General features: G+C 49.5%; 1 protein-coding gene across 5 annotated transcripts; it reads left to right on the top strand.

Moving 5' to 3' along the window:
* Nucleotides 1-650: 650 nt before the first annotated feature.
* Nucleotides 651-24,048, top strand: STAMBP (STAM binding protein). 5 transcript variants are annotated; one of them, XM_048829063.2, is made up of 11 exons: nt 651-670; nt 2,120-2,187; nt 2,994-3,209; nt 11,656-11,731; nt 13,053-13,148; nt 13,954-14,329; nt 15,755-15,879; nt 17,437-17,574; nt 19,290-19,402; nt 20,731-20,830; nt 21,743-24,048. In XM_048829063.2, the coding sequence occupies exons 3-11, from the start codon at nt 3,007-3,009 to the stop codon at nt 21,797-21,799; spliced, it is 1,284 nt and encodes a 427-aa protein (XP_048685020.1). In that variant the 5' UTR covers nt 651-670; nt 2,120-2,187; nt 2,994-3,006; the 3' UTR covers nt 21,800-24,048. The 5 variants fall into 5 exon arrangements, with proteins under 5 accessions (XP_048685020.1, XP_048685017.1, XP_048685021.1 ...); XM_048829060.2 differs by lacking the exon at nt 651-670 and adding an exon at nt 749-889; XM_048829064.2 differs by lacking the exon at nt 651-670 and adding an exon at nt 981-1,219.
* The last annotated feature ends 1,113 nt before the right edge of the window (nt 24,049-25,161 follow it).

Raw genomic sequence — 25,161 nt, 5'->3', positions numbered from 1 at the left:
ATACAGTCTGCAAATTATTTTTACTCAGCCCCTCATCTAGTGGTATTTATGATACAACTTAACCATGTATTTGCATGTCTCTTGGGGGTGATCTTTTGCTGAAATATGGGATGAAATCCTTTTTGTACTGAATATGGTGCTGAGGTGTCCCCTTTCAACATTTGTCATGCAGCTGGGGGAGCCTGGCTTGGGCACACAGTTTAGGCCTTGCCCTTGTACGGGGCCCTGTGGGGCAGAAATCGAACCCCAGGTCTTTGGCACCAGGCCCTGTGGCTGCCTGAGCCATAGCGGGAGCTGTAGGGCTGTGAGGTTGTGGCAGGTAGTGGGGGCAGCTGTGGGCAGGTGCCATGGGCACAAGGAGGGCAGCCCCTGTCTAGGCAGGGCTAAGCCCTTAATACAACCCCCAACGCCATTAATACACCCCCACCTTACTCCGCTTAGAGGCTGCGGCCCCTTTAAGAGGCTACTCCCCTCCCCCCACAAGATCTCATAACAGGCATGACTTCACTTCCTGTCCCCCTGCCTCCACCAAGATGGCCGCCTGCGGCTCCCGGACCGGCCAATAAAGTTTGCCGAGAGGAAAAAAGGTAGCGACCCCAATCCGGATAGCGGGGGTTCACTGAGACGACCCGGATGTGGAGACGCCGTCTGGTTGGCTGTTGAGAGCGAGGTGGGCCCGCCCTCTCTAGGCCGGCATAGAGCTTTTTCAGAAGGGGCGTGGCCCGTAGCCCAGAGCGAGGCTGAGGGAAGCCCAGCCACCCGGAAGTGGAGTTGGCTCTGGGCTGCGGGCGCCCCCCGCGCCCCCCCCCCCGCCTCCGTGGGGCTGAGAGGACCCGCGGCCGCCCCCGCCCGCCTGAGGCCGCGGCCCCCGCGGAGCGTCGAGCTGCCGGTCAGGCCCGGTCCGCGGCGGGGGGCCTAGGGGCGCCCGGGGGTGGGGCCGGGGCCGGCCCTGGGGGAGGGGCGCTGAGCAGAGCCCGGCCCCGCCCCGTCTCTGGGGTTGTGGGGGGGCGTGAGACCCCCTCGGCCTGTTCCCCCTGCCCAGGGGATGGGCCCGGCCCACTTGCGGCGGGCGGGGCCTTCGCTGAGCCCCCCCGAGCCCCTGCCCCCCCTCAGCGTGCCGACCGCTGCCTCGCCGGGGCCGGGGGGCCCCCCACCCTGGGGGCAAGGCCGGGGGCGAGTTTGAGAGCGGCCCCCAAAAGACAAAGCGGGGGTAGCCTGGGTGAGCCCCCCCCCCCCCGCCCTGGCCGCGTGTCCGGGGCACCCGTTCCCACCTCCCAGGGCGGCGGCCTCTCAAAAGGGGTGACCCTGGGAAACCCTGGGCAGGTGGCGACCGTGCCCCCCACGCGTGGGCCCTTGTCCCGAAGCCTGTCCCTCCCCTGTGCCTTCCGCCTGTGGTGAGCAAGCTGTGTCTGATCAGGCTGCCTAACCCCCCCCCTCATACGGTAAAGGCGTATTCGTCTATACAGGGGAGTGAACTGAAACTCCCTTTGTAGCGAAGTGGGATGAAAGCCCTGAATAATCGGGGGGGTTGCGAGATGCAGATTGGAATTTGACCGCCAAGGCAGGTATGTGGGAGAAATGATTTCACTCTACGCCTGGTTCTGCAGGCGCTGGACAGAGTTCAACTCTGCTCCTGAACAAGCGTTTCCCTTGTTCTTGCCTGATGGAGCTCAGCACTCTTCAGCCTTCGGTCCTGAAAGGGGATTCCACTCTCTTATGTTTATAAGATGAACAGAGTATGAGATGTTTAAGGGCCAAATCCTACAGCCCTTATTTAGGAAAAATTTCCATTGAGTTCACTAGGCGTTTTGGCAGAGTGAGGACAAAGAACTGCAGGATTTGAGGCCTTCAAAAGGGGCTCTTGCATGAAAGTAAAGCTGTAAATGACACTTCTTTTGCCTGTAGCCCTTCACATCCCCAGGTCCCTGTTGTCTCTGATCAAGACCTTTCCCCTTGTTTAGTGGGAGGATGCAAGAAATCATAATGCAGGGATGGTGGCAGTCACGTTGCTGAGGGATTTACAGGATGTTACAGATCCAGCACTATGATTTCACTGAAGGTTTAACCCATAAACTGACTAGTTCACAGTGGGTGATACTTGGAAACTATCTGTTTTTAGGAGTTCAGGTGGCTAGTATCTGCCAGGAAGCAGAGAGGGCGGTCTCCATCAACTGGGCGGTGACACAGGTAAGGATTCTTGTGTGAAAGCGTTCCATTCTGCGGTGCTTCCTGAACCCTTTGCAGTGCGTTCTGCCTCAGGCTCCTGAAATTATCATTGGGAACCAGAAAGGAGGAAGGTGGTCATTCAGGAATGTGTTTGAAGGGGCCCGGATGGAAGAAGAGGGTGGGATCTGGCATTGCTAGAGTGAAGAGGGTGTTTGCAGGAGCCAGGTGGGATCATGAGCAGGGTGGGTTGGATGGGGTACTGTGCTTTCTGGTTGATAAAGGGAGATTCTGCAGATTCTTGCTGTTTATTTAGGTATCATGTATTCTGTGGCAGCGATTGCCATGGAATCAGAACACTGAATGAGAATGTGTCACTTACCTGTAGGAGACACTCCATAACTTAGTTTCTTACAGTGACTGGGGGTAGGTGACTGATTCTTCTTCAAGTGTCTTGAGACATGATTGTTTAAGGGGAAATGCTTGTTTAAAGAGGAGTCTTGCAAAACACCCTGACAGTGGATTCAGGCTCAGTCTGATCTCTCCTAAAAACTTTAATCTGGGTAACTGGGGCTCAGGTAATCCCAAATGAATTTCTGCCCCCAAATCAAAAATGCATGTATCTGAAAAGTGAAGCTCTGAAGAGAGCTTGGCTGTTCCTAGGGTTCCTCCCTCAGGACTGCTCAGCCCACACACTATATTCCCTTTCCTAGGAAAGCCACTCCCACCTCCCTTATGTCCCGGTAGGGATATGTCCCTGATAAATTTGGATATAGAGAATATACCAGGATAATGTCTATTTCCATGCATTGTGTTCATTCTCTCTCTAGCCTGTTGGCCCTCATGCCTGACCACACAGATGTCAGCCTCCTTCCAGAGGAGCGAGTTAGGAGGCTGATCCAGATGGGGAGCTCTGTGGAGGTGAATGAGGATGTCCCGCCACGGCGGTATTACCGCTCTGGGCTCGAAATCATCCGCATGGCGACGATTTATTCTGAAGAAGGCAACATTGAGCGCGCCTTCATACTGTACAACAAATATATCACGTAAGGGCTCCTTTGCCTTGCATGGGGATAACTTATCTTAAGCTCTTTGAGGCTGTTGTTTTATCTTGGATGTTATGCACCATACATTACAATCCAGGAGAGACTAGGAGTCAGGAGAGCTGGGGTCTGTTCCAGACTCTGCTGCTTGCTCCCTGTGTGACCTGGGGCAAGTCATGTCCCTGCTCTGTGCCTCAGTTTCCCCATCTGTAAAATGGGGGTGACGACCCTTACCTGCCTCTTCACAATGAATGAAAAGCACTACATAGGTGCCAAGTATTGCTATCATTGAATGGTTAGACCAAGGGATCAGTGGTCAGCTTTAAAGTCCAACATCTCCCAAACCATCCAGGCTAGAAACATTCTCTCTACCACTGGGAAGCTTGAGTTAACCCTTAAAGAACTGAACAAGTATATGGTCGCTTTATCTTTCTTCCTCTTTGCCACTCCCAGCTGCTTCTTCCTCCTCACTCAATGCCAGGCTCCTATCTCTGACAGAACCCCCTTACCCTAGAGCAGTTCTCTCCTGCTGCCCTGTCCAGCTTAATGCTCTTCTCATTCTCATCCTCCTTGGGTGTGCATTCTCATCTGACCTGGCATTTACTGGCCAATGAGTAGAAACCAGCAACAGATTTTGTGGTCTGGGCTTTGGGACAGGGTTGGATGTTGGGGTTTCCTTTGTTGGACTGCAGGTGAATAGCACTCAAGATCTTAACTTACCTCTTCTCTATGACCGCTGGCATAGCTCTCCCTGGTGCACCAGCACAATCTTAGCTGTGGTGGGGGCCAGGGTTTATTGCTGTCCCAGGCAAACTGGGAAATGCCCTCTCCTCATCACTCAATCACTAAATGTTCTGCTGCTGAGGCCCCTGGTCAGCTGGTACTGTCAGCCTTTGCTCCTCCTCCTGCCAGGTGACTGCAGCATTTTCTAAGAGTCTGGGAGTAGGGGCCTTTCCCAATCAGTTCTGAAACAGTCCACACATGGCATACGGTCGGTTTACCTCTTCCTGGGGTTTGCTTTTGTTGGCAAATAAATTAACAATCAGAAAGTTTGGCTCAAGCCAACCTCCCTGGCTTGCCTGCTGCTCCAGTTTCTCCATCAGGACTGCTCAGCCCGCATGCAAAATCCCAACTCCCCTATATTGAGGTGGGGATCGTGAGTCCTCTGCCTCAGTGAGCCCATTTCTCCCTTTCAGCACGTGCTGACAAATGTCAGCCTGTTACGGGGTTAAAATGTAAAATGCTCCCTTTAAAGTCACAGGTTAGACTTGATTATGCCTCTGACCTATAAAGACTTATCTCTGCACTGCAGCCATATGGCATGAAGTACAACAGTGTCTCCTCAGCGTGGTCTTTGCAACCCTGGTTTTGAATCTGGTGCATTGTGATCCTCCTTCTCTGCTCTGGATTATCAGGGAGAGACTCTTCCTTGTCCCCACGTTCAGATGTCACCAGCTCCTCTCTTGCGGCCATGCTGTACATAGGGGCAAGGGTCATATCTCTATAGAGCGTCATGCCATGGCGGTTTCCAAATGTAACTATGTTGGGTGACCCAGCACTGAAATGCACCCACCCCTGGGGTGAAACCTGACAGCTGCTTAGCACCAAGCTGTGAATAATACCTTCTTGGAGTGCCTGGGATTTTTACCAAGGATCAGAGGCTCATTTGAAAGGCCATGCCCTCACTAGTGCTGCACAGAGGACTCTGGTTCAGTATGGACGTGTGTTAAGTGCTTGATCCTGAGAGGCCGGTAGCAACTCCCACCCATCTTCGTGGGTGCTCAGCACCGTCTGGGACCTAGCTGTGAATTGCCCTCACCTACTCCTGCAGAGCTGTGGCTTTTTCTTAGAGATCTCCCATCTAATTGCTAACCCAGCCAGGCCCAGCTGGGCTTTTGCATTCTGTCAGGCTGGGATCTCAAGTTGAAAAAGGTTGAACTGTGTAGGCTGCGTTAACGTTAGGATTGTCACAGGTGCCTAAGGGAGTTAGGTGCCCGAATCCCAGTGAACATCACACTCCCTTAGGCTCATTTGCAAACCCCAGCTTCAATTTATTTTATTTTTTTTCCCCTTAAAGTGCTCAGAGTTTAGGGGAGGAAAGTTTCCCTGAATCTAATCAGGAACTTAAAAAAAGAGAGGGGCCCCTTCCCAAAGTATGATGGTTACCCACAATGCCATTCAGTGTCCGTCTGGCACTTGCTTTTCCGTGGCATCTGTACAGTTTTCCTCACCTGACCTTGTTAAATTCAATACATTTTTCTCTGATTAGCTTGGACTCCAGCCTCTCTTCCCCCCTGCCACTTCCTGGGCTTTTATGGACATTGCTCTGGGCTCTGTGGGAGGCTGGTAAGTGTAAAACCAAGTGGAATCTTTCCAGCTCCGTTCCTCGCACGCTGCTGCTTAAACCTCCTTTAGCTAAACAAATGATAATGGTAACAGATGGTGGTGAGCTCCCTCTCCAGGAGCCTTGACATACACGTGGCATGTACCTTTCCCTGAAAGCTATGTGGTCTGGGCAGGGAGACCTGGGTCCTGCACTGTGCTGTCCCTAATGCTGGTGAATTGAAATTAGCCTTTCATTCTACCTAGATCTGATTTACTGGGCAGGATATTTTATTTAGTTCCTCTGGTCTGTCTGGGCCAGAATTGCTGTCCCCTACTTCAGCACTAATCTGAAATGGCTCCATTGACTTCAGTGGAGTTACTCTGGACTTGTGTCGCTGTAAAGGAGGCCCGAATCTAGCCCTCTGCGTTTGCTTCTCTGTCATCTAATCCAGCAGACAAAGGCAGAACGACATCCGAGTTGGAGGCTGAAACTAGTTGCATTCAGACTAGCAATAAGGTGCGTGTTTGGAACAGTGAGAGTAATTAACCATTGGAACAATGTACCGAGTTGTGGTGGATTCGCCATCACTCAAAGGTTTAGAGCAAGACTGTGAAAAGATCTGTTCTAGCCCAAGCAGGCATTGTGGGCTTGATGCAACAATCACGAGGTGTAACGCACAGAGTAAAGGATTATAATCGTCCTTCTGGCCTTGTACCCTATGAATCTTCCCTGCCTCCCCCCCCCCTTCAGCTATAGGGCCAGACTTCCCTGTTCCATCAGTGTAACTCCAAAGTCACGTCAGTGGCTTTACCCTGAATTTGCTTGGTTAGGAGAGCAGAGTTTGTCCCGTAACAAACGGAGGGTGGGTGTGGTGTGACTATGTGCTGTAGCCAGGTGCTGCACAGCAGTGTGTTATGCATCGGCTGGATTTGATATCTCTAATTACACAAGTACATCTCTGGCCCCAAACTGCCCTCAGCCTCCCTCGTGACTCTTCCTGCAGCTGGGGGCATGTTTGTGGGAAAGTAGTGGGGACTGACCTCCTGGGTCCCAGCAAGTCGCTGGCTGCCTTTGGCAACTGGCACAAGCTAGAGCGGAATTTTTCTACCTTGTTAGGGGACTGCCCCAGCACAGAGTAGTCTCAGGATCAGGCACATAAAGCCACTTCCCCTCTCCACTCCTGTCTTGCGCCCTCTGTGGCTATAGCCAGGGATCAGGGCTGTAAGCAGCCTGACCATGAAATATCCAATATTTTCAGGGCTACTTTGTTCCCTTAGTGGGCATGTCACACTGCCATGGGGGTGGGGTGCGTAAACTTGCTGTCTTGCATGCTTTCCCCAAGGCATTGGGCTGTAAAGAGATCTCCTGCAGCACTGGATCTGTGACATCCTTCAACAGATCTGCAGCATTCAGCTGCCTCCCTGGTGTGGTTTTGCGTGGTGCGGGGGAGTCCCTATTCACACTGAGCTTAAATAGAATTGAGGTGGGGGAAGGGGGGCTTGTGATTGGCTCTGCACAGAGGTGGGCTTCAGCTGTAGGAGCCTTAACTCTTGACTGTCCTAACTTCGATTTTTAACCGTGTGTAACTCATGCTAACGCAGTGGGGCTTATTTGTCCGCCCCCGGTGGCTGGATGACAGGCTGCTGCTGACTGTATGCTAATAGGCTGGTTCTGTAGCTTAAGCAGTGGTGGCTCATGCTTTTACTTCCAGAGCTCATCGGTTCAATCCCCATAGAAGCCTCAACTTGGGGTGACCTGTCTGGGGATTTGAAATGCTGGGGGCCCCCGGATGTATCTGTTAGCTTGGAGGCCGTGGCTGATTCGTAACCTTTTATATGTGCTCCAGCCCCTAGAGGGAGACAATCAATGCTAACAAGTGCAGCCCTGTGTGTCCGTGTCTGATACAGAGTCTTGCAGTTAGAATCCACAAGTTACGTGGAACATTAAGGCCCTGATCCTACAATGGGATCCATGCATTAGCTTCATTGGAGCTTTGCCTGGACATAGATCTGCTCAGTTGGATTCAGATAAGGGCATACTCCCACCTTGTTGCTGCATCTGGTGCTCCCAGCCCAGCTGGCTGTTGGGGCATGGGGCTGATTGGGCCCCCTGATCTCAAGCAGAGTTCTCTCTTCCTTGGTCCATTCAGTTCTTGGCCTCTCTGCTGAGCTTGCCAATACAAGAAGCCAATTGGGGGGTGGCTTATCATAGAATATCAGGCTTGGAAGGGATTTCAGGAGGTCATCTAGTCCAACCCCCTGCTCCTTTTCTGCAGAACTGCTGCCGAGCCATTCGGTCGCTAGTCGGTAGCGGTGCATGGGATTCTTCCGTCCTTATGTTCTAGCGGCAGCTGCCGGCTGGCTGGTGGACTGAGCTCACCAGCTCCACACAAGCCAGTGAAAAGCCATGAGATGATCAAGGATTTTGAGTCCCAGTTGGCCTGACTTGGATTCTCGCTGGGGAGTGAGAGGGAGGGGAACCCTCTCTGTCACATTGCCCTGCTTCTGGAACTATTGCTCCTGATTTGTGCATCTGGAAAGGTCGCCTGGGAGCAAAGTGGTGGCTTAACCGCTTTTGGGCCAAGGCCGTTGTTGAAAGCTGATCCCGCAGCACTTGCCCACCCACACCCGTAGCTCCATCAGGTACGCATACGCAGCAAAAAGCCAACCCCCCTGCAGCAGCGACTCTCGGCAACCCAGGCTCACGCTGTGGCACTGAAAGGAGCCGTGTAGATGTTCCTGCGTGGCTGGAACTTGGGGGCTGGGTTTAGAGCCCATGCCAGAACATCTACATAGCTAGTTTTAGCACCGAAGCACAAGCCTCAGGCTGTAGAACCAGGCTGTGAGACTCGCTGGCCACAGGTATTTCTGTGGGGTAGACGTGCCCTTTAACTATGCCCATAAGTAAGGAGTTACTCCTGTGAGTAAGGGATGCATAAACAGAGATTTTTATAACACACGGGTGGGTTTATTTCATGTCTCTGTTCTCCGACCTGATGGATTTCATGGTACCTGCGTTTTCTGTCCTTCCTTAATCATGTGGGTTTGGCCACGTGGCTTTTCCTCATTCAGGGAATCCCCCTTTGGAGCATGTGCTGAAACCCAGCCTTCTCCACACACCCCAGATGTGCAGCTCCTGTCCCTGCCCCATCCGAATGACTCTTCTTCCTCTCCAGCTTAGAAAGTGATTTGCAATGATCAAAGGTTCATGTCTCCTGCTTTGCAGCTGTGTGCAGGAAGCAGGAGGCCAGCAGGGAACACCAATCGGCATGAGGAATGTTTTTCATGCTATTTAATAGGATGCTGGCCGATTGGGTCATTCTCGCTCTGGTCTTTGGAGAATGGTGTATCCACTCACCATAGAGGTGAGGAGCATTCTAGGCTCCAGAAAGCTGGGCCCGTTCTCAAGGGACTGTAGCTTTAATTCAGTTTTCAGCTTAGGTTTAGCACACACGTGCTCTCTCCAGTATAAACTCCGTGATCATAGACTCATAGGGTTAGAAGGGACCATAACGGTCAGGTAGTCTAACCCCCTGCAAAGATGCCGGCTTTGTTGCGGCTGAACCATCCAAGACAGATGGCTATCTAGCCTCCTTTGGAAAACCTTCAGTGAAGAAGTTACCACAACCCCCCTAGGCATCTGTTCCATCATCCTACTATTTTTACAGTTAGGGAGTTTTCCCTGAGTTTTAATCTAAATCTGCTCTGCTGTAGTTTGAACCCATTGCCTCTTCTCTTGCCACACCAGGCAGGACAACAACCTTTCTCCATCTTTTCTATGGTAACCTTTCAAGTGTCTGAAGACTGCTCTCATATCTCCCCCTTAATCTCCTCTTTTCCAACCTAAACATAGTTCCCTCAGCCATTGCTTGCACTCCATCCCTTTGCTCATCTTTGTGATCACTGTGCCAGCTCTAATTCTAACTGGGTCAGGTATGGTCTGATTGTTTCCTTGTACCACTCTTCCTTGGGCTTCTGCTTAGTCCTTTCTGTCCCTCTTCCCTCCACGGGGTATCTGACAGTCATTATTGTTGCTCCTAGTGGGTTAAGCTGGGAGTGTGGCTGAAAGTCCAGTTCAGACACTCGAGCGGATGCCACACAGTGAGATTGTTACACAGCGGAAAGTGCCATGTAGCAGGTACATAAGAGTTGGCATTTATAGCTGCTTAGCCTGAAGTTTAGGCATGTGAGTAAGTACCTTGCTGGAGCAGGACTGTCATGAGTAGTCTTCTGGATCCTTTGACTATTTTTGGCTCCAGTTTTAACTCCTATGTAGCGCTTCTCTATGGGCCGTGTAAGCATTAATATGCCCCATGAGTAGGTGTTCTTATCCCACTGGGATAAGCGAGACAGACCTCTCGTGGGCCAGTAACTAGTTAAAAGATAGGAAATAAAGAGTAGGAATAAATGATCAGGTTCCACAATGAAGAGAGGTAAATAGCAGGGTCCCCCAAGGCCTTAGGGGACTGGGACCTGTGCTGTTCAACGTATTCATAAATGACCCGGGAAAGCGGGTGAGGTGGCAAAGTTTGCAAATGACGCAAAATTACTCAACATAGTTTTAGGCCAAAGCTGACTGCGAGGAGTTACAAAGGGATCGCACAAACCTGGGTGACTGGGTAACAAAATGGCAGATTAAATTCAATATTGATAAATGCAAAGTCATGCACACTGGAAAATATAATCCCAACTACACATACGCAATGATTGGCCATTACGACTCAAGAGCGAGCTCTTGGCGTCGTCATGGATAGTTCTCTGAAAACCTCTGCCCTGTGTGCAGTGGCAGTCAAAAATGCAAACGGTGTTAGGAACCGTTAGGAAAAGGAGAGAAGATAAGACAGAAAATATTGAATGCTGCTATATAAATCCATGGTGCGCCCGCCCCTGGAATTCTCCATCCAGTTCTGGTTGCCCCATCTCAAAAAGCAGAAAAAATGGAAAAGGTACAGAAAAGAGCAACAGAAATGATTAGGGGGATGGAAAAGCTTCCACATGAGGAGAAATTAAAATAACTGGGATTGTTCATTTTGGCAAAGAGATGACTGCGGGGTGGGATATGATTGAGGTCTATAAAATCATGAGTGGTGTGGAGAAAGTAAATAAGGAGGTTTTATTTACTCCTTCACATAACACAAGAACCAGGGGTCACTGAATGAAATCAATAGGCAGCAGGTTTAAAACTAGTACTTTACACAACACACAGTCAACCTGTGGAACTCCTTGCTTGTGGATGTCGTGAAGGCCAAAAGTATAACTGGGTTCAAAAAAGAATTAGATAAGTTCATGGAGGATAGGTCCATCCATGCCTATTAGCCAAGATAGGGATGCAATCCCATGCTATGGGTGTCCCTAAGCCTCTGACTGCTAGAAGTTTGGACTGGACAACGGGATGGATCAGTCAATAATTGTCCCTGTTCTGTTCATTCCCTCTGTCTCTTCCTAGTTCTCAACTCAGATGCTCACTTTTATTTAAGTCATATGAATGGGGGAAATTAGCTGATTCCCCAGTTACTGCGCAAATGGTTTCATTTCCCTCTTGCAGGCCCTGAATTAGTGAGATTCGGAAGTACGTGAGTAACCTCACTGACTTCAGGGGCACAACTGTCATGCTTCAACTCTTGTGCTTAAGTATCGCCCTGATTTGGGGCTATCATGAATAGTCTGTCCTATTCTGGGTCTGTTTAATTTTACTCCAGTTTGAATTTGTTTTAATGGAAGTTGTTGTTATCCATTATCATTTAATGGAAATTGTTATGGTGGAGTGACTAGTAGTGTTTGTACATCACCGGGAATAGCGGGGTCCTGGTCCATGACTGCAACTCCTGGGTACTTCGATATTACAAATAATTAAGTGCTCCAGGTGCTGTACAAATACGGAGCAAAGACCGTCTCTATCCCAAAGAGCCTGGGAGGAGGTTAATCTTTGGAAGTTGCTATTGATGAGGAACGCCCAAGTACAGCATAATAGTGGACGTAAGCGTTGGGCACCGCAAGTGGGAACACAGAGCACATCTGTGCTGCGGTGCAAGAAACCCAGCTCAGAGCAACTGTTGTCTTCTATCTCTTCCTGCGTCTTGCAGGCGCCGTTTGGAAACGCAATCTTTCTGCTCTGCGTTTGCAGGCTGTTTATAGAGAAGCTGCCGAAGCATCGCGATTACAAAACCGCCGTCCTCCCTGAGAAGAAAGACACAGTGAAGGTAAGTTGTCACAGTTTGCAGTGGTCTTACCAAGAGTCTCTTTCTCTCTCAATAATTTCTGTTAGAAAACATTGAGGTAATAGATGTTGGAGAGAAGGGCCTGGTGTGTTGGGTGGTCTGTTATCCTGCCATTGCTGGGTTGTTCTCTATTGGAGCTGGTCAGGAAAATGGGGATAGGGTTCCTGTGGAAAAAATTGTCCTTTTTTTGGGTCAAAAACTTGAATACAGGAAAGCCAAAAACTGGAATTCCGGTTTGGAAATGCTGCCGTGGTGCCTCCTGGTAGTTCAGTTACCTCTTCCTCCCGTTCTCCTCTGTTGGCCAGGCTTCCAGCCCTGTTCCCTATTGCTACACTGTCTGTGGTATTGTCCTATTTGCTACTCGCTCTCTGAAGTAATGGGGCTTCCACCCCTTCCCGTGGGACGTCATTCACAGTTGGGCAGGTCTTGTTAGAAAGTGTCTTTCCCTAGTATTCAGCCTAGGTCTTCCAGCATTTTGGTCCTTGGATTGCCATCATCTCCTCGATATTCATTAGTCCCTACCCTTACGTCAGTATGTGAAATGCACCGTTCACACAGGCATGTCAGGCCAGCTTGCATGTTCACCTCCCTAACCTGCACGTGAGCATTGGGGGTGTTGGGGACACAGGCTTCAGAACAGCCAAGCTGGAGCACTGGTGCACCAAAGGTTTGGCTCTGGGGTGGAGGGGAAGGGGTGGCTGAGTCCGTTATCCCAAGGTGCTCATTGCCTGCAACCCCTGTTGAATTCAGAGCACTTAGCACCTCTCAAAATAGGGCCCCAAATGACAAGTCTCCGTGATGGCCCAGGAGTAGGACACCGGGACTTTCTGAGACCCTCTAAGTGTGGGCCTGTTTTTCCCCAAACCTCATGCCGCTCTTCAGGGACGCAGATGTGCACGTCTGGATAAATGCGTGAGTGCATAGCTGGCTCTCACAGCGCCCATTGGTGCCAGGCAGCCTGGAACGCCATCTCCCCCCCAGCGGGAGTGGGAAATGAGGACCTTCCACCCTTGATACGTCTGTATGTGATCAATGTGTCCCATTGGTGCCCTGTGAGGATGCACCAGCACCATTTGTTTGTTTCTCTCTGCGTTGAGTGCTCCTTTCTCTGACTCCTGCTTCTCTGCTGTAGTCGTCAGTATCCCAGCCCCCTGCCGGTTTGTGGCTTAACCTCTCCTAATACCTGTCACTGCAGTAAGTATGGGAGCTGAGTTTACTTTGTCTCGGTGCTGTGGGCTTGCTGACCCTAGATTCCCATCTGGTCTTGCTGTCCTGACATCGCACTTCTTCTCTCTCCCTCCAGAAACTCAAAGAAGTCGCGTTCCCCAGAGCCGAGGAGCTGAAGAAGGAGCTGCTAAAGCGATACACCAAAGAGTATGTGGAATACAGTGAGCGAAAGGTGAGTAATGGTGCGAGGTGGAACATCAGCACCACAAATAAAACCTGCAGCTGCAAAGGAAACTGATATCCAGGGTCTTCGAACCTGCAAACTGGGTAGCTGGATTCTGCAATGGAGCATTGCAGCCTCAGATTTCACAGTGTTGGGAGCTAACTTCCTTAGCGTGTCGCTGCTGCCTTGTCATAGAGGGGTTGCCTGCTTCTTCCAAAATCCCCTTGGTGCTATCTCCCTGCCTGGCCCTTACGCAGGGAGGGAAAACTCCCAGTCTGAGTCCATAAGGCCAGTTACCTTCTCCTCCTGCAGGTCGTTCCTCAAACTTACCCTCTGCTGCAATGGAGACCGAAAACTGCAAGCTGAGAGCAGGTGGCAAGACACAACTGCTATTAAGAATTGCACACATCCTATTTTTGTTACCCCGTCTGCTCCACCCCGGCCTCCTTGTCTGTCTGATCCGCATGCTCAGACCTAAACCACTCAGTTCAGATGCGCTCCAGACAATGGGGATCCGAACAAGCTTGGAGCAGTATGTGGGAGCCTGTTGGGGTCCATGGGCCAAAGCTGCAGTGGTGTTCCACTTGTTTAACATGTGATCTGGTTGGTTGCCTGGTTTGCAGCTCCTTCCTGTGTGTGGATGTGTTTTGGCTGGTCATGTAGAAGGGAAGCTATTCTGCAAAGGATTCCGGCTGGGGAAGGGATAGTCAAAGGGATTGACGATGCCTAGGCTTCTTCCCTGCTCAGTTAACCCGTTTGTACCACAAGACCCAGTGACATCCTGTCTGTTGTCCCTACATGTTCCCATTGCCAGAAGAAGGAGGAGGAGGAGTTTGCGCGTAACCTGGCTCTGCAGCAGCAGCTGGAGGAGGAGAGGCAAAGGGTAGCCCAGATGAAGCAGCAGCAGGCAGAGCAGGAGCAATTTAATGCCTTCGAGGAGCTGATCCGGCGCAAAGAGCTGGAGAAAGAGCGTCTGAGAATCCTGCAGGAATTTGGGAAGCCAGAGCTAGGTCCTGAGTCTCTGGGAGGACCCCTGATACCAGGAGTGGAAAAGCCCCCGACTGACTTAACCCCAAAGCTTCCTGCTTCTCCTGTTCCACCTGCAAGCCCAGTGGTAGGAACAGCGCTGCCAAAACTGCCTGTTGTGGACAGATCTCTGAAGCCTGGAGCTTTGGGGAGTCCGGAAAACAGTTAGTACCTTTTGGAATTAACTCCTGTTAATGACACTGGTGCCTGAACCTAGGCTGGAAGCTAATAGAGATGCCACAAATGGTGTCAGTCTCAAGTGTCCTATGCGAAAACGCACACACATAACGTATTAGAAACTTTTCATCTTTATCTCTATCCCTCCTCGTCCCTGCAGGGAGAATGGCTCCCACCCTAACTGTATGGGCAGTGAGTGCTTGCACTGACTGAGAGAGTGTCTCTGGAGAATCCTTAAATAGCTCCTTCCCCTTGAACCTGCAAGTTGCTGAGCGCTCTGGCCCTCTTCAGTAGGACTGTTCTGCTTAAAGCTAAGCACGTACTCACGTGCCTTGCCACCCATTTTCAGCTCCTTGCAGGATTCAGTCCCTAGTCAGATTCAGATCAAAGGCTAGATTCTCCTCTTTCTTACACACTGGAGTGACTAATCAGAGATCAAAATTTGGAGCTAAGTCCGTGCTGATTTGCCGTTTGATTGTCTCCCTCTGTCCTTTCCCTCCACATGTGCCCTAAAAATATCAATACCCATCTGAAAGCATTTCTGGTCTCTAAAGGGATGCTGTCAAGATGGGGTGGGGGAACATAAACGAGCCTGATTTTGACCACTCACATGGGTGCAAACTGGGAGGAACTTCACTGAAGTCGATGGGGTCCCACTAGTGTGAGATCACAGCTGGGCCCAGTATGCGGTTCTCTTCTGTGTTACTCAGCCTTTTGGTCACAGCAATGGAGCATGGTTTCTTTTAAATCAAACTTCCTTTCTCCACTGAATGCTCTTGGTATTTTACCAGGCTAGAGAGAGGGGAAACGGGCTGGTCCATTTCACTTTCTGATTCGGGTCAGTTTTGCATCCTGGCTTTTTGGTCATATTACCAGAACAGCAGGGTAACCAGGACCTTTTTTTTGTGATTTTCCCATTTTAAAGAAATTCGAGACTTAGTTGGACAGCCTACTTGATTCTGGAGATATGGCAGTTAGCCACACCACTTGCACAATTACTTGATTAACGCACATAATTTGGGAAGCATGGTCCAACGGGTAGAGCACTGGACTGGGAGTCCAAACTCCTGTGGATTCTATTCCTGGTTCCATCGCTAAACTGTGTGTCTTTAGGAAGGCCCCTTCCCTTCTCTGTGCCTCTGTTTCCCCAGCTCCATCTTTGTAAAGCCCTTTGAGATCTATGAATGTGAAGTGCTATATAAGAGTGATTTCAAGTACTCATTAGGAATACGAAGAGCAGCTATTTGTGTACCTAGTTTGTTTATTTTCAAACCTCAGCCCTGAGTTGTTTGGCTGAAATGATTTCCCCTGCCTCTTTAGGTATTGACCTTTCCTGAGGCACATTGCAGTAAATTTTGCACGTTGCCACAAATCTTGCCTTGTATTCACAGCTACCCTTCCTGTCCCCACAGACGTAATGACGGAGGGCCTTCGCCATGTCGTCATCCCCAAGGTGCTCTGCCATAAGTTCCTCCAGGTAGCTGATGCTAACACTGCCCGGGGTGTGGAGACATGTGGAATCCTCTGTGGGAAACTGGTAAGGTGACATTCTGGGTAAAGCCATGTCAATATCTTTGCCTTAGGTTCCCCTTTGGGCTCTTGATCTCCTAATAAAACCTTTGTTGCAATGTCCTGCATTGACTCTAAAGTCGGATCCTACGTTGCCTTTAAATTGTCATTGCATGTGACCTTAAGATGGCCCTGTTGACTCTTTAAAGTCCCGGACAGTGCAGGCCATGGCTGTGTGTTCATTCCACCTTCACAAGCCTTGTCCTGATGGGTATTTGTGCTCTGATGTTCACCTTCTGCAGTCGCATCGTAGGCCCCGATCCTGCGTTCTGATCCATGCAGAATGGGACTGCATGCGTACAGGTGTCTCTGAAATCGAGGGGGCTCCACAGAGGTCTGTCTGCTTGAATCTGATTATGGGATTGGGCACCTTGTTTGGCTGGCGATCGGGTCTCTTCTTTGAAGTCCTGTAGGGTGTTTAAACTCTGTCCACCTTGATAGCCCTCCTTCACTACAGCTAAACATCTACAGGCTTCTTTCCCCCAAAAGGTGCCCTAATTATAGCAGCTTCTCTCCAGTGCTTGCAGCCTTTCCCACCCCCCTTCTTGTGTTAAATTCTTCCTCTCAAAGTGCTGTGTAAGAGTGAAGTATTTTATCATTGTTAATAATTTGGCAGCTGGGGGTGGCTTTTTAAATTATTTATATTATGATAGCACCCTGGAGCCCCACACATGACCCCATTGTGCTAGGTGCTGTACGAACACCGACCAAAACGATGCTCCCTTCCCAAGGGGTTTACAATGGAAGTAGTGAAATGGGCAGTTTTCCACTGGGAACTCAAACCCACCCAATAAGTCACTGAGCTGCCGTCAGAGGGTAGTAACCTTCAGTCGTGACTCGTGGGTTAGTCTATTGCTAACCTCATAATTACAAGATTTCCTGGTGTCCTAGGAGTTGCAGGGACCTCTTGGGTCATCAGATCCAGCCCCTTGCCAACCCCATCTCATCATCCAGTTCATGACTTTGTCCAGCTTAATGTAAAAATGTTCTGTTGGTGTACAACACTAAGCTTTTTTAAATAACGTACATCCCAAAGCTTTCTGGTTGTCTAGCATCCTATGGTAAAAGGACACGTAGGCCTCAGTTCTGGGCTCAGGACTGGGGCCTTGTGTAGTCAATGCAGCGATATAAAGCTGCACTGAAACTGGCTAATGCTCTGATGCGTTGCTCTGTCCACTGTAGACTGCCTTGCGGGATCAGACAATGTCTGGCTGGAAGGGATCTTGAGAGGCTGTCTAGACCAGCCCCTTGCACTGAGGCAGGACCAAGTCAACCTAGACCATCCCTGGCAGCGATTTGTCCAACCTGTTTTCCAAAAACTCCAGTGATGGGGGTTCCACAGCCTCCCTTGCAAGCCTGTTACAGAGCTTAACTACTCTTAGAGTTAGACAGTTTTTCCTGATATCTAACCTAAATCTCTCTTGTGGCAGATTAAGCCCATTGCTTCTTGTCCTGCCTTCTGTGGACATGGAGAACAATTGATCACTATCCTCTTTGTAACCACCCTCTCCCTGCTATCTTCCAGCTGAGGAACGAGTTCACGATAACGCACGTCATTGTCCCCAAACAACACGGAGGCCCCGATTATTGCAACACAGAGAACGAGGAGGAACTCTTCCTGATTCAGGATCAGGACAGCCTCATCACTCTGGGATGGATCCATGTAAGTGCTTCCCTGAGCCCACAGGCCTGACTCCTATCAAATATGCTGGAAAGCCGGTTTAAGGGGATAGTTAAAGTGTCCTGTCTGGGATTTTTTCTTCTGATGCATCTGGTGATGGCTGCTGTTGGTGGTGAGATACTGGGCTAGGTAGTCTGATCCAGTCTGGCAAACCCTCTATGGGTTTGGCAACCCCACCCTCTTTGTTAGGTCATTATATTGCAATGATCGTTGTATGCAGAGCTTCCCAAACAGGCTGTGCATAGAAACAAAATCTTGGGCAAGTTCCTTCCCTTCTCTGGGCCTTCCCCTCCCCCCCGCCTCCCCGCCCCTCGGGAACATCAATACTTCCCCCTTGAACGTAAGGATCTTGAGTGGAAGCTTTCCCCCTGCAAGCCTAAGCAGAAGGCTCTGTAATTTCTGTTTGGGCTTAAGTGCCGTTTCCCATCAGAGCAGAGAGCAGCGCTGGCGTTTGCTGTAGGAAAGCTGGCCTGTTTGGTACGGGGCTCTGGGAGATGAGGGATTGTCTTGTGACCCCATTCTCCCAGCCCCCTGCCCTGGGAGTGCTCAAGAGGAGAAGTGTATTGCTTACGCAACTTGAGAGCTACATAGATGTCTTGGGTATTTTGCCTCAACAACGGAGCCATTGTCCCAGATGCTAAACTCCCCCTCTGAAGCTCCAGCTCTGAGCCAGGTGCCTCTGCTTAACCCCCAGGGCGGTTCCCCGGGATAGTGCTTTCCTCAGCTCCTCTTCCAGACGTCCATCTGCTGGTGAGCCAGCTCCAGATTCCTGTACAACCTCCAGAGCTGGCCTTGTTCCCAGTCCAGACTCGGCCTTCGGAGTGGTGCCAAACGCCAAGCAAAACATTTCATGCTGAGGAACGCTGTTTCCAATGTGGCACCTGTCTTGCAAACACTGGCAACTGCAGGATACTGGCCGAGTTGTCCCCCTAGGCACTAGCTTCCCCTCTCAGACAGCCGAGGGACCTGCAGAAAGAGACCGTGCTTTTTCCCATCGGGGAGGGTGAAGGGTTGTGGGAGATTTGTTCTCATATGAAGGGATCTAACTCCATTAAGTCCATCTGATGCCAATTGATCTTCATTATTTTAGATGTTACAGTTAAGGAGGCTGGGATGAGAGACACAACCAAAGGTCCTGACAGACCCCAGGACCGTTTTCATAAGAGTTGGGGTGTTAAATCCAGGGTTCTGGGCAAATTCTAACTGACTGATTGCTTTGTGCCACCCTAAAATCCCCTGCAGTCTTGACTGGATTCTAGAATCTTCTTACCTCCTACCCTGTTTGGTGTGGCTATATTGTGTTAAACAGCTAACGTGTTCCACCCCAGAAGGTGCTGCATTTTGTAAGAGTGTGAAGGGACTCCTATGTGGGAGTGCATACAATATAGCTTATAACTGTACTTAAGTGTGCTTTGAGATGCAAGATTACACGGGGCTTCTTTGGCAACCTACATCCTTTTCTGCGTCTTTCTCAGTCTAGTATCAAACAAAGAGAGGAATCTTAGTTTGAAATGGCCGTTTGGGGCGGGTGTTTGGCCTGTCAAGTACGGTAAAGGTTTAGCATGCTACTGCTCTGTTAATCAAAAAGCTTTACTTTTTGTGACCGCTTTGTCAGTCCTTGCTGCTGTTTCGAACCCCATGATCTCTGAGCCAGGCTTCTTAACTCTTTCCTTTCCTTTTTACGTGTCCATGTTTAGACTCACCCTACGCAAACAGCTTTTCTCTCCAGCGTGGATCTGCACACGCACTGCTCCTATCAGATGATGCTGGCTGAGTCCATTGCCATTGTGTGTGCACCCAAATACCAGGAGTAAGTAGGGGAGTGTGTTTGCTTCCCAATCATGTCATTCCTGGGCAGATGAGATTTTCAGAAATGTTGTTTATCAGGTGTATTACGGTAGCGCCTAAAAGCTGCAGGCGTGGCGCAGGATCCCGTTGCGCTAGGTGCTGTACAAAGATGATCCCTGCCTTACAGAGCTGACAGTCTTGTCAACTTAGGCCTTGTCTATACACCCAAGCTGTGCTGCTTTAGTTATCCTGGTGTAGTTAAAATAACACAACCCTCTGTGTGGATGCAGTTATAGGAACCTTCATATTAGTCTAACTGCGTCTACACTAGGTACTGCTATAACTGTATAAGTCAAATCTCGTGGGCCCCAACCCGACAGTTCCACCATTACAAACGCTGTGTGGAGTTTGTACAGCAGGCCTTACGTGCACATGTTCCCTGGAAACCAGGGTGATTCTAAAGTCGCTTAGACACTTCTGAAAATCCCATCCCAAGCTCTCACTAGAACTAGTTGGAAACTATTGTAGAATCATAACGTGGAATTGAGGCGGGGGCTTGGGGTTAGGGCGCATTATGAGATTCCAGAGATCTAGGTTCAGTTCCCAGCTCTGCTACACCTGCCCTGTCTGACCAGCCCCCCTTTGGCTGACCCTTTGTTCCCCATCTGTAAAATGTGGAGACTTTCTCCTTTGTCTATGTAGACCGTAAGCTCTTTGGGGCAGGTATGGTTCTGTCTCCAGGAAGCACCCGGCACCATGGAGCCCTAACTTCAGCTGGGCCCTCTAGGGGTAAGTGTGCACTGCATTGTAAGCCTGGGTCTGTGGGACCCAGGCTTGTGGACTTGGTGTTTCCAAGTCTGCGCTTGAGCGTCTACACTGCATTGTAAACTTGGCCTTACAGTTGCTGGACCTGTGTCCTACAGCCGTGCTAAATGCGTCCATACTGCACTGGGCCAACCTTCCGACTTGGGTCTGCGGATTGAGTTGCATCCACACTGCAAAATGAGGGGTTGGACTTGAATCTCAGCAGCACTCTGGCTCAAACCCATCCTCCCGGGTGGGTCCTAGGACTCGGGTCCCCAGTGCTTGCTGACCAGAGACAGGGCGGTTGGTGTGGGGATGGGAGAAGAAGTTGGGTTCAGAGCTGAGTCTGCATTTACAATGCAATGCAGACGTACCCTTGGTGACTACTAAAAGTTTGGGGGCGATGAGGAGGGGGTGTCTGTGAGGGTTTCATTGTTAGTACGACATCAGAAGGAAAATGAGAAACTAAAACAGGTCTGACCCAAGGGATTTGCTCTGCTGATCTTTTTAAAGGCCCGAGTTGTTCAAAGCATCTTATCTCTGTAGGACGGGATTCTTCAAGCTGACAGACCATGGCCTGGAGGAGATCTCTTCCTGTCGGCAGAAGGGCTTTCATCCACACAGCAAAGATCCACCTCTCTTCACCGTAAGTACCTGAAGAGAAGGGACAGTGAGAACTGCAGCTCATTCAGCTTGTTCAATCAATCACCGAAGTCGTAGCTATACTGCAAGGCTGGCCTGTAATCCAGGGAAGGAAGGGGATGTGCGACCACCCCCATGGAACTTTGTCTGGGGTAATCAATGCAGGGCTGGGGGGCCGGACGCCTGGGTTCTGTTTGTCACACACTGACTGATGCTGTGACCTCTGTCAAGTAGCTTCTCTACTCTGTGCCTCAGTATCCCCACCTGCAGAATGGGGCTAAATTCCTACTGAGAACATTGTGAGAGGGGACTTTGAATGTCTTGCTAACAGGGTGAGGTGGCCACGTTCATTCATGGAGCAAATTTATCCATAGGGCTTGTTCCTGTTTCTAAAAATTGTCTTGCCCCTCCTCTAATGGAGGTGTCATGATCCAGTGGGCAGAGAATAGGACTGGGGGCATCTGGGCTCTACTCCCAGCTCTGCCAATGACTTGCTGTTTGACCTTGGGCAAGTCACTTCGCCCTATCTGAATCTCAGTTCTCCAGCTAGGAAATGAAGGGGCTAATGCTTCCTCAGATTTGTAATACTTCTGTGTCTACTGATGACTAATGCTTTAAGTGCGAAGTATAACTTATTCCTGGCAGAAGGGATGGTTTAAAGGGTAGGACGCTGGACTTGGACTGGAGAGTCCTGGGTTCAGGTCCTGGTTCAGCCACAGACTCCCTGTGGGACCTTGGACAAGTCACTTAATGTACCCTGTGTCTTAATTCCCGATTTGTACAATGGGGCTCACTGGAGGGGGTGTAAGAATAAAATCCACTGATAGAGAGATGCTCAGAGGCCACAGTGAGGGCCAATAGAATGTAAGGGATGAAGGTATTTAAATAACGTTCCCATTTCTCCTCTTTCTTTCAGAGCTGCACTCATGTGTCAATAGCTGAGGGAGATGTGGTGCTGATGGATCTTCGATAAGCCCATTGCCTTAACCTACTTCTTTACCATAAAAGAGCTAACTTGTAGGCCTAGGGAAGCTTTTCCTCCCGTAGCAAATGATTCCCACAGTACAGCGTGATTTTCAGTAATGACGGTGAGGTTGGTAATCTCTGAGCGCACGAGATCTCTGAGGCCTCTCTCTGGTCTCGGGAGACGTTGAGATTCCGAGGGACAAAAGGGAATATTAATTTGGATCTTAAAAAAAGAAAAAGCTAACGCTACAAGGATTAACTCCCTAATAATCAGTCATTCTGCAGTCTTTCCAGAAGAACTCATGGCCTAAGACTTGTGAGCCTAAGGCTTGGAAATTCGATTGGGCTGACTGGAGAGCCTTTGAAAGGAAGCTCTTTCCAACCTCAGACCCCCCCAAATTTAGCGCATCCTTTTTTTTTTTTTTTGGCCCTCATATCTGATCCAGACCCCGCTGAACGGCCATAAGTCTTTCCGTTGACTTCAGTGGGCCATCGATCAGGACCTTTGTAAAGCTCCAACGGGTCTTAGACTCACTTACACAAAGACCCCTTTACAGTGGAAGTAAGTGACATCTTCACCTGCATTTTGACCTCCTGTGTCCTGAGAGCAATATGAAATGAGCCTTCAGGGCCTGATTCTCATTTACACAATGTCTTTTCCCCCCAAAAAAACAATGGTTCAGTTACTTGACTTTAGAGCAGTGGAGGGGGGGGAAACTGGTGCCAACAGTTCCATCTCTAACGAGCAGCCCTACAATGCATAGGTAGCATGAACACAATGGAAGGAATAGATGCTAGACAGGAAACTGGTTTCAATTGCACAGTTGCCATAAATAGTTGGTTAAATCCGTTTAAAATGACAAAAAAATGTTATGGGGGGGGGAGAGAAATATGACCCTTTATTTTATTACTGCTCCTAAATGGGAAATAACCCTGGTCTTTGTTCTGCTTCTTTAATAGTTCAGTGTGGATGGAAGAGGGTCCTTTCTTATGGATTACTCCAACAGTGTAGCCGTAGGAAAGTCCTACAGTTCAGGACTGTCCCATGTGACAGAACATTTAAGGGGTGTTAATATCCGGCTGGAGAGAGAGGTGAAATAGTGTTGTGGTTCTAACACTGAGTTCCCTTGATAGATTAATTCCTGCGGGGGAATGGGAACTGTTATCTAGTCTAACCAAGCTAGAGGCACTTCATGTGGGGCTTTTTAGCAAGGTCCAGCGGATTGGGCATTGGACTGTGAGTCAGGAGACTAGGGTTCTGTTCCTGGATTAGTGGTTTCCCTTTTCTAGGTCTGTTGCCCAGTCTATAGAATGGGGATGATTTAAACTGACCTTTTCTCTGTCATGTGCATTGAGGTCTACAGATGAAAAGCGTCCTGGAAGAACTACGCTTTAATAGAGGCAGGGCAGTTCTCAGGTGTTTGGGGCAGGGTACCCTGGAGATCCTTTATCCACACTGGTCGGGGAAATTGTTAGAACCATACCAGAATTAACTGTATTCAGATAGTCCTGGATCTGCACTTCTCACCAGGCCCTATGTCCAGAATGGGTTGGTCCTCATTCTCTGGGTCAAGCATCCCTGAAGATTGGCAAAGTTGGGATCCAAATGCCTCCCTGTTAGTATTCGAGTCATGTCACGAAGAATCCACTATTCATCTCTGTAACCCCTTGCTGCTGCTTGACTTCTCCCCTAGGAAGCCAAACTCATAGGAAGTTTAACTCTCCTTGACAAAGTTCACCCTCCCATGAAGTCCTGAGATGATCTGTTTTCGAAAGCCTGTTGTGTAGAATCACTGAATGTCGTACACAAGTATAATACGTTATTCACGTCAGATGCCAAACTGTGACTTTTCCCCTCCCACCCATTTCTTCTGTCTCTTCTCAGTGTCCGTTAGTCTCGGGAGAAGAACTGAAGATAACCGCGTGTTAGAAACTGTTCCCACTGTATAATACTCTTCGTACATTCTAACTCTGTGATGTGTTAGATTGTCAATGAGCGTTAAATGTTAACGAGACAGACTTTTGGCTCAGCGTAGAGTGAAAGATTTTAGGCTTTCATTCTGGAGCAGCTGATGGTAGTACATGAGATCTCCGCATCCTACATTTGGAGCCGCCTTCTTTAATCAACACATGCACAGTTTGGCTTTTCATCTGGAATATAATATGTGCCCTTACTGACACGTTTTGCTGTACAATATTTGGCAAACAAAATTCTTTGGTGTACAGTTTAATACAGATAAATGATGTTCTCTCTGATGGGTTTGTTCATTATTTGTACAGCAGTAATAGTTTGCACTGATTTAACCCTTTTCATCTCAGGATACAAAAGGAGGGAGAGATCCCCGTTTTACAGGCGGGGAGTGACTTGCCCGGCATCCCACTAGAGGAGAGACCCTGGTTTACTGCCTCCCGAGTTCTTGCTCTGACCTTGAGGTTGTAATGGGAAATAGACTATTCCTAGCAACAAGAAAGGAGCAGAGCAAATAATGCTATCAGGGACTTCCCCATACAGATCCCATTTACTGGGGACCTGTGTAGACTTGCAGGGGTTCTCCACCTTTTTCTTTCTGAGACCCCCCACCCCACCCCCACCACCACCACATGCTATAAAACCTCCATGGCCCACCTGTGCCACAACAAGTGTTTTTCTGCGTATCCAACAGATGAAAAGCCATATTACACTGAGAGTTGTACAGATACACACACACACACACACACACACATATTTGTGTTGTACAAAAGAAAAGCATAAGCTAGGTACAAAAATAAAAAAAACCTGAATATTATTTTTGTTTTACTTAGTGTGAAACTTGCTGGTGCGGACCCACAGGCTGGGTGGCCCACTGAGGTGAGTCAGAATGGAGTTGGCGCTCCTTCCCCGAGCCCTGCTGCCTGGGGCTGAAGCCGGGTTTATTTTGGCGGACCCCCTGAAACTTACTCGCTGACACCCATGGGGCTGCGGACCACTGGCTGAGAACCACTGGTTTAGAGCCTGATTCTATTACTCTTTGTTTAGTAGCCCTAGATTCCATGAGTGGTCCCGGTGACCTCAGTAGACCAACTGGTGGAGTAAGGAACTATCCAGTGGAAGTAAGGGGTTCAGAATATGACCCTTCGATCCTAGTGTTGACCCCATCCCGAAGATGGCTAGGATGACATTAAAGATGTATCATCTACAAGGTGGAGACCATGGGTCCTAGCAAATGGAGAATTGGTCCTTCCCTTTTGGATTGGATTTTATACTAAGTGTTGCAGAGAATTTTCACCACCTTGTCTGTGTCTGTCAGATGACAATGACTCCTTTGAAATTCAGCTTCAAAATCTTCAGTCCATAGTGTGGCTCAGCTTCTGGGAAGATGTTATCTCATA

This window comes from Caretta caretta, chromosome 26 (genome assembly GCF_965140235.1).
Source record: "Caretta caretta isolate rCarCar2 chromosome 26, rCarCar1.hap1, whole genome shotgun sequence".
In the NCBI taxonomy this organism is placed as follows: domain Eukaryota; kingdom Metazoa; phylum Chordata; order Testudines; family Cheloniidae; genus Caretta; species Caretta caretta.
The sequence above is the reverse complement of the archived record's forward strand: the minus strand, read 5'-3'. Positions and strand labels throughout refer to the sequence as shown.

What these genes read in the sequence shown, in the direction of transcription:
- STAMBP (XM_048829063.2), top strand. Translation starts at nt 3,007, where the DNA reads ATGCCTGACCACACAGATGTCAGCCTCCTTCCAGAGGAGCGAGTTAGG. An exon ending in TTTGGGGAGTCCGGAAAACA is followed by an intron (nt 14,330 to 15,754) that starts GTTAGTACCTTT and finishes CTGTCCCCACAG; the next exon opens with ACGTAATGACGGAGGGCCTT. An exon ending in TCACTCTGGGATGGATCCAT is followed by an intron (nt 17,575 to 19,289) that starts GTAAGTGCTTCC and finishes GTCCATGTTTAG; the next exon opens with ACTCACCCTACGCAAACAGC.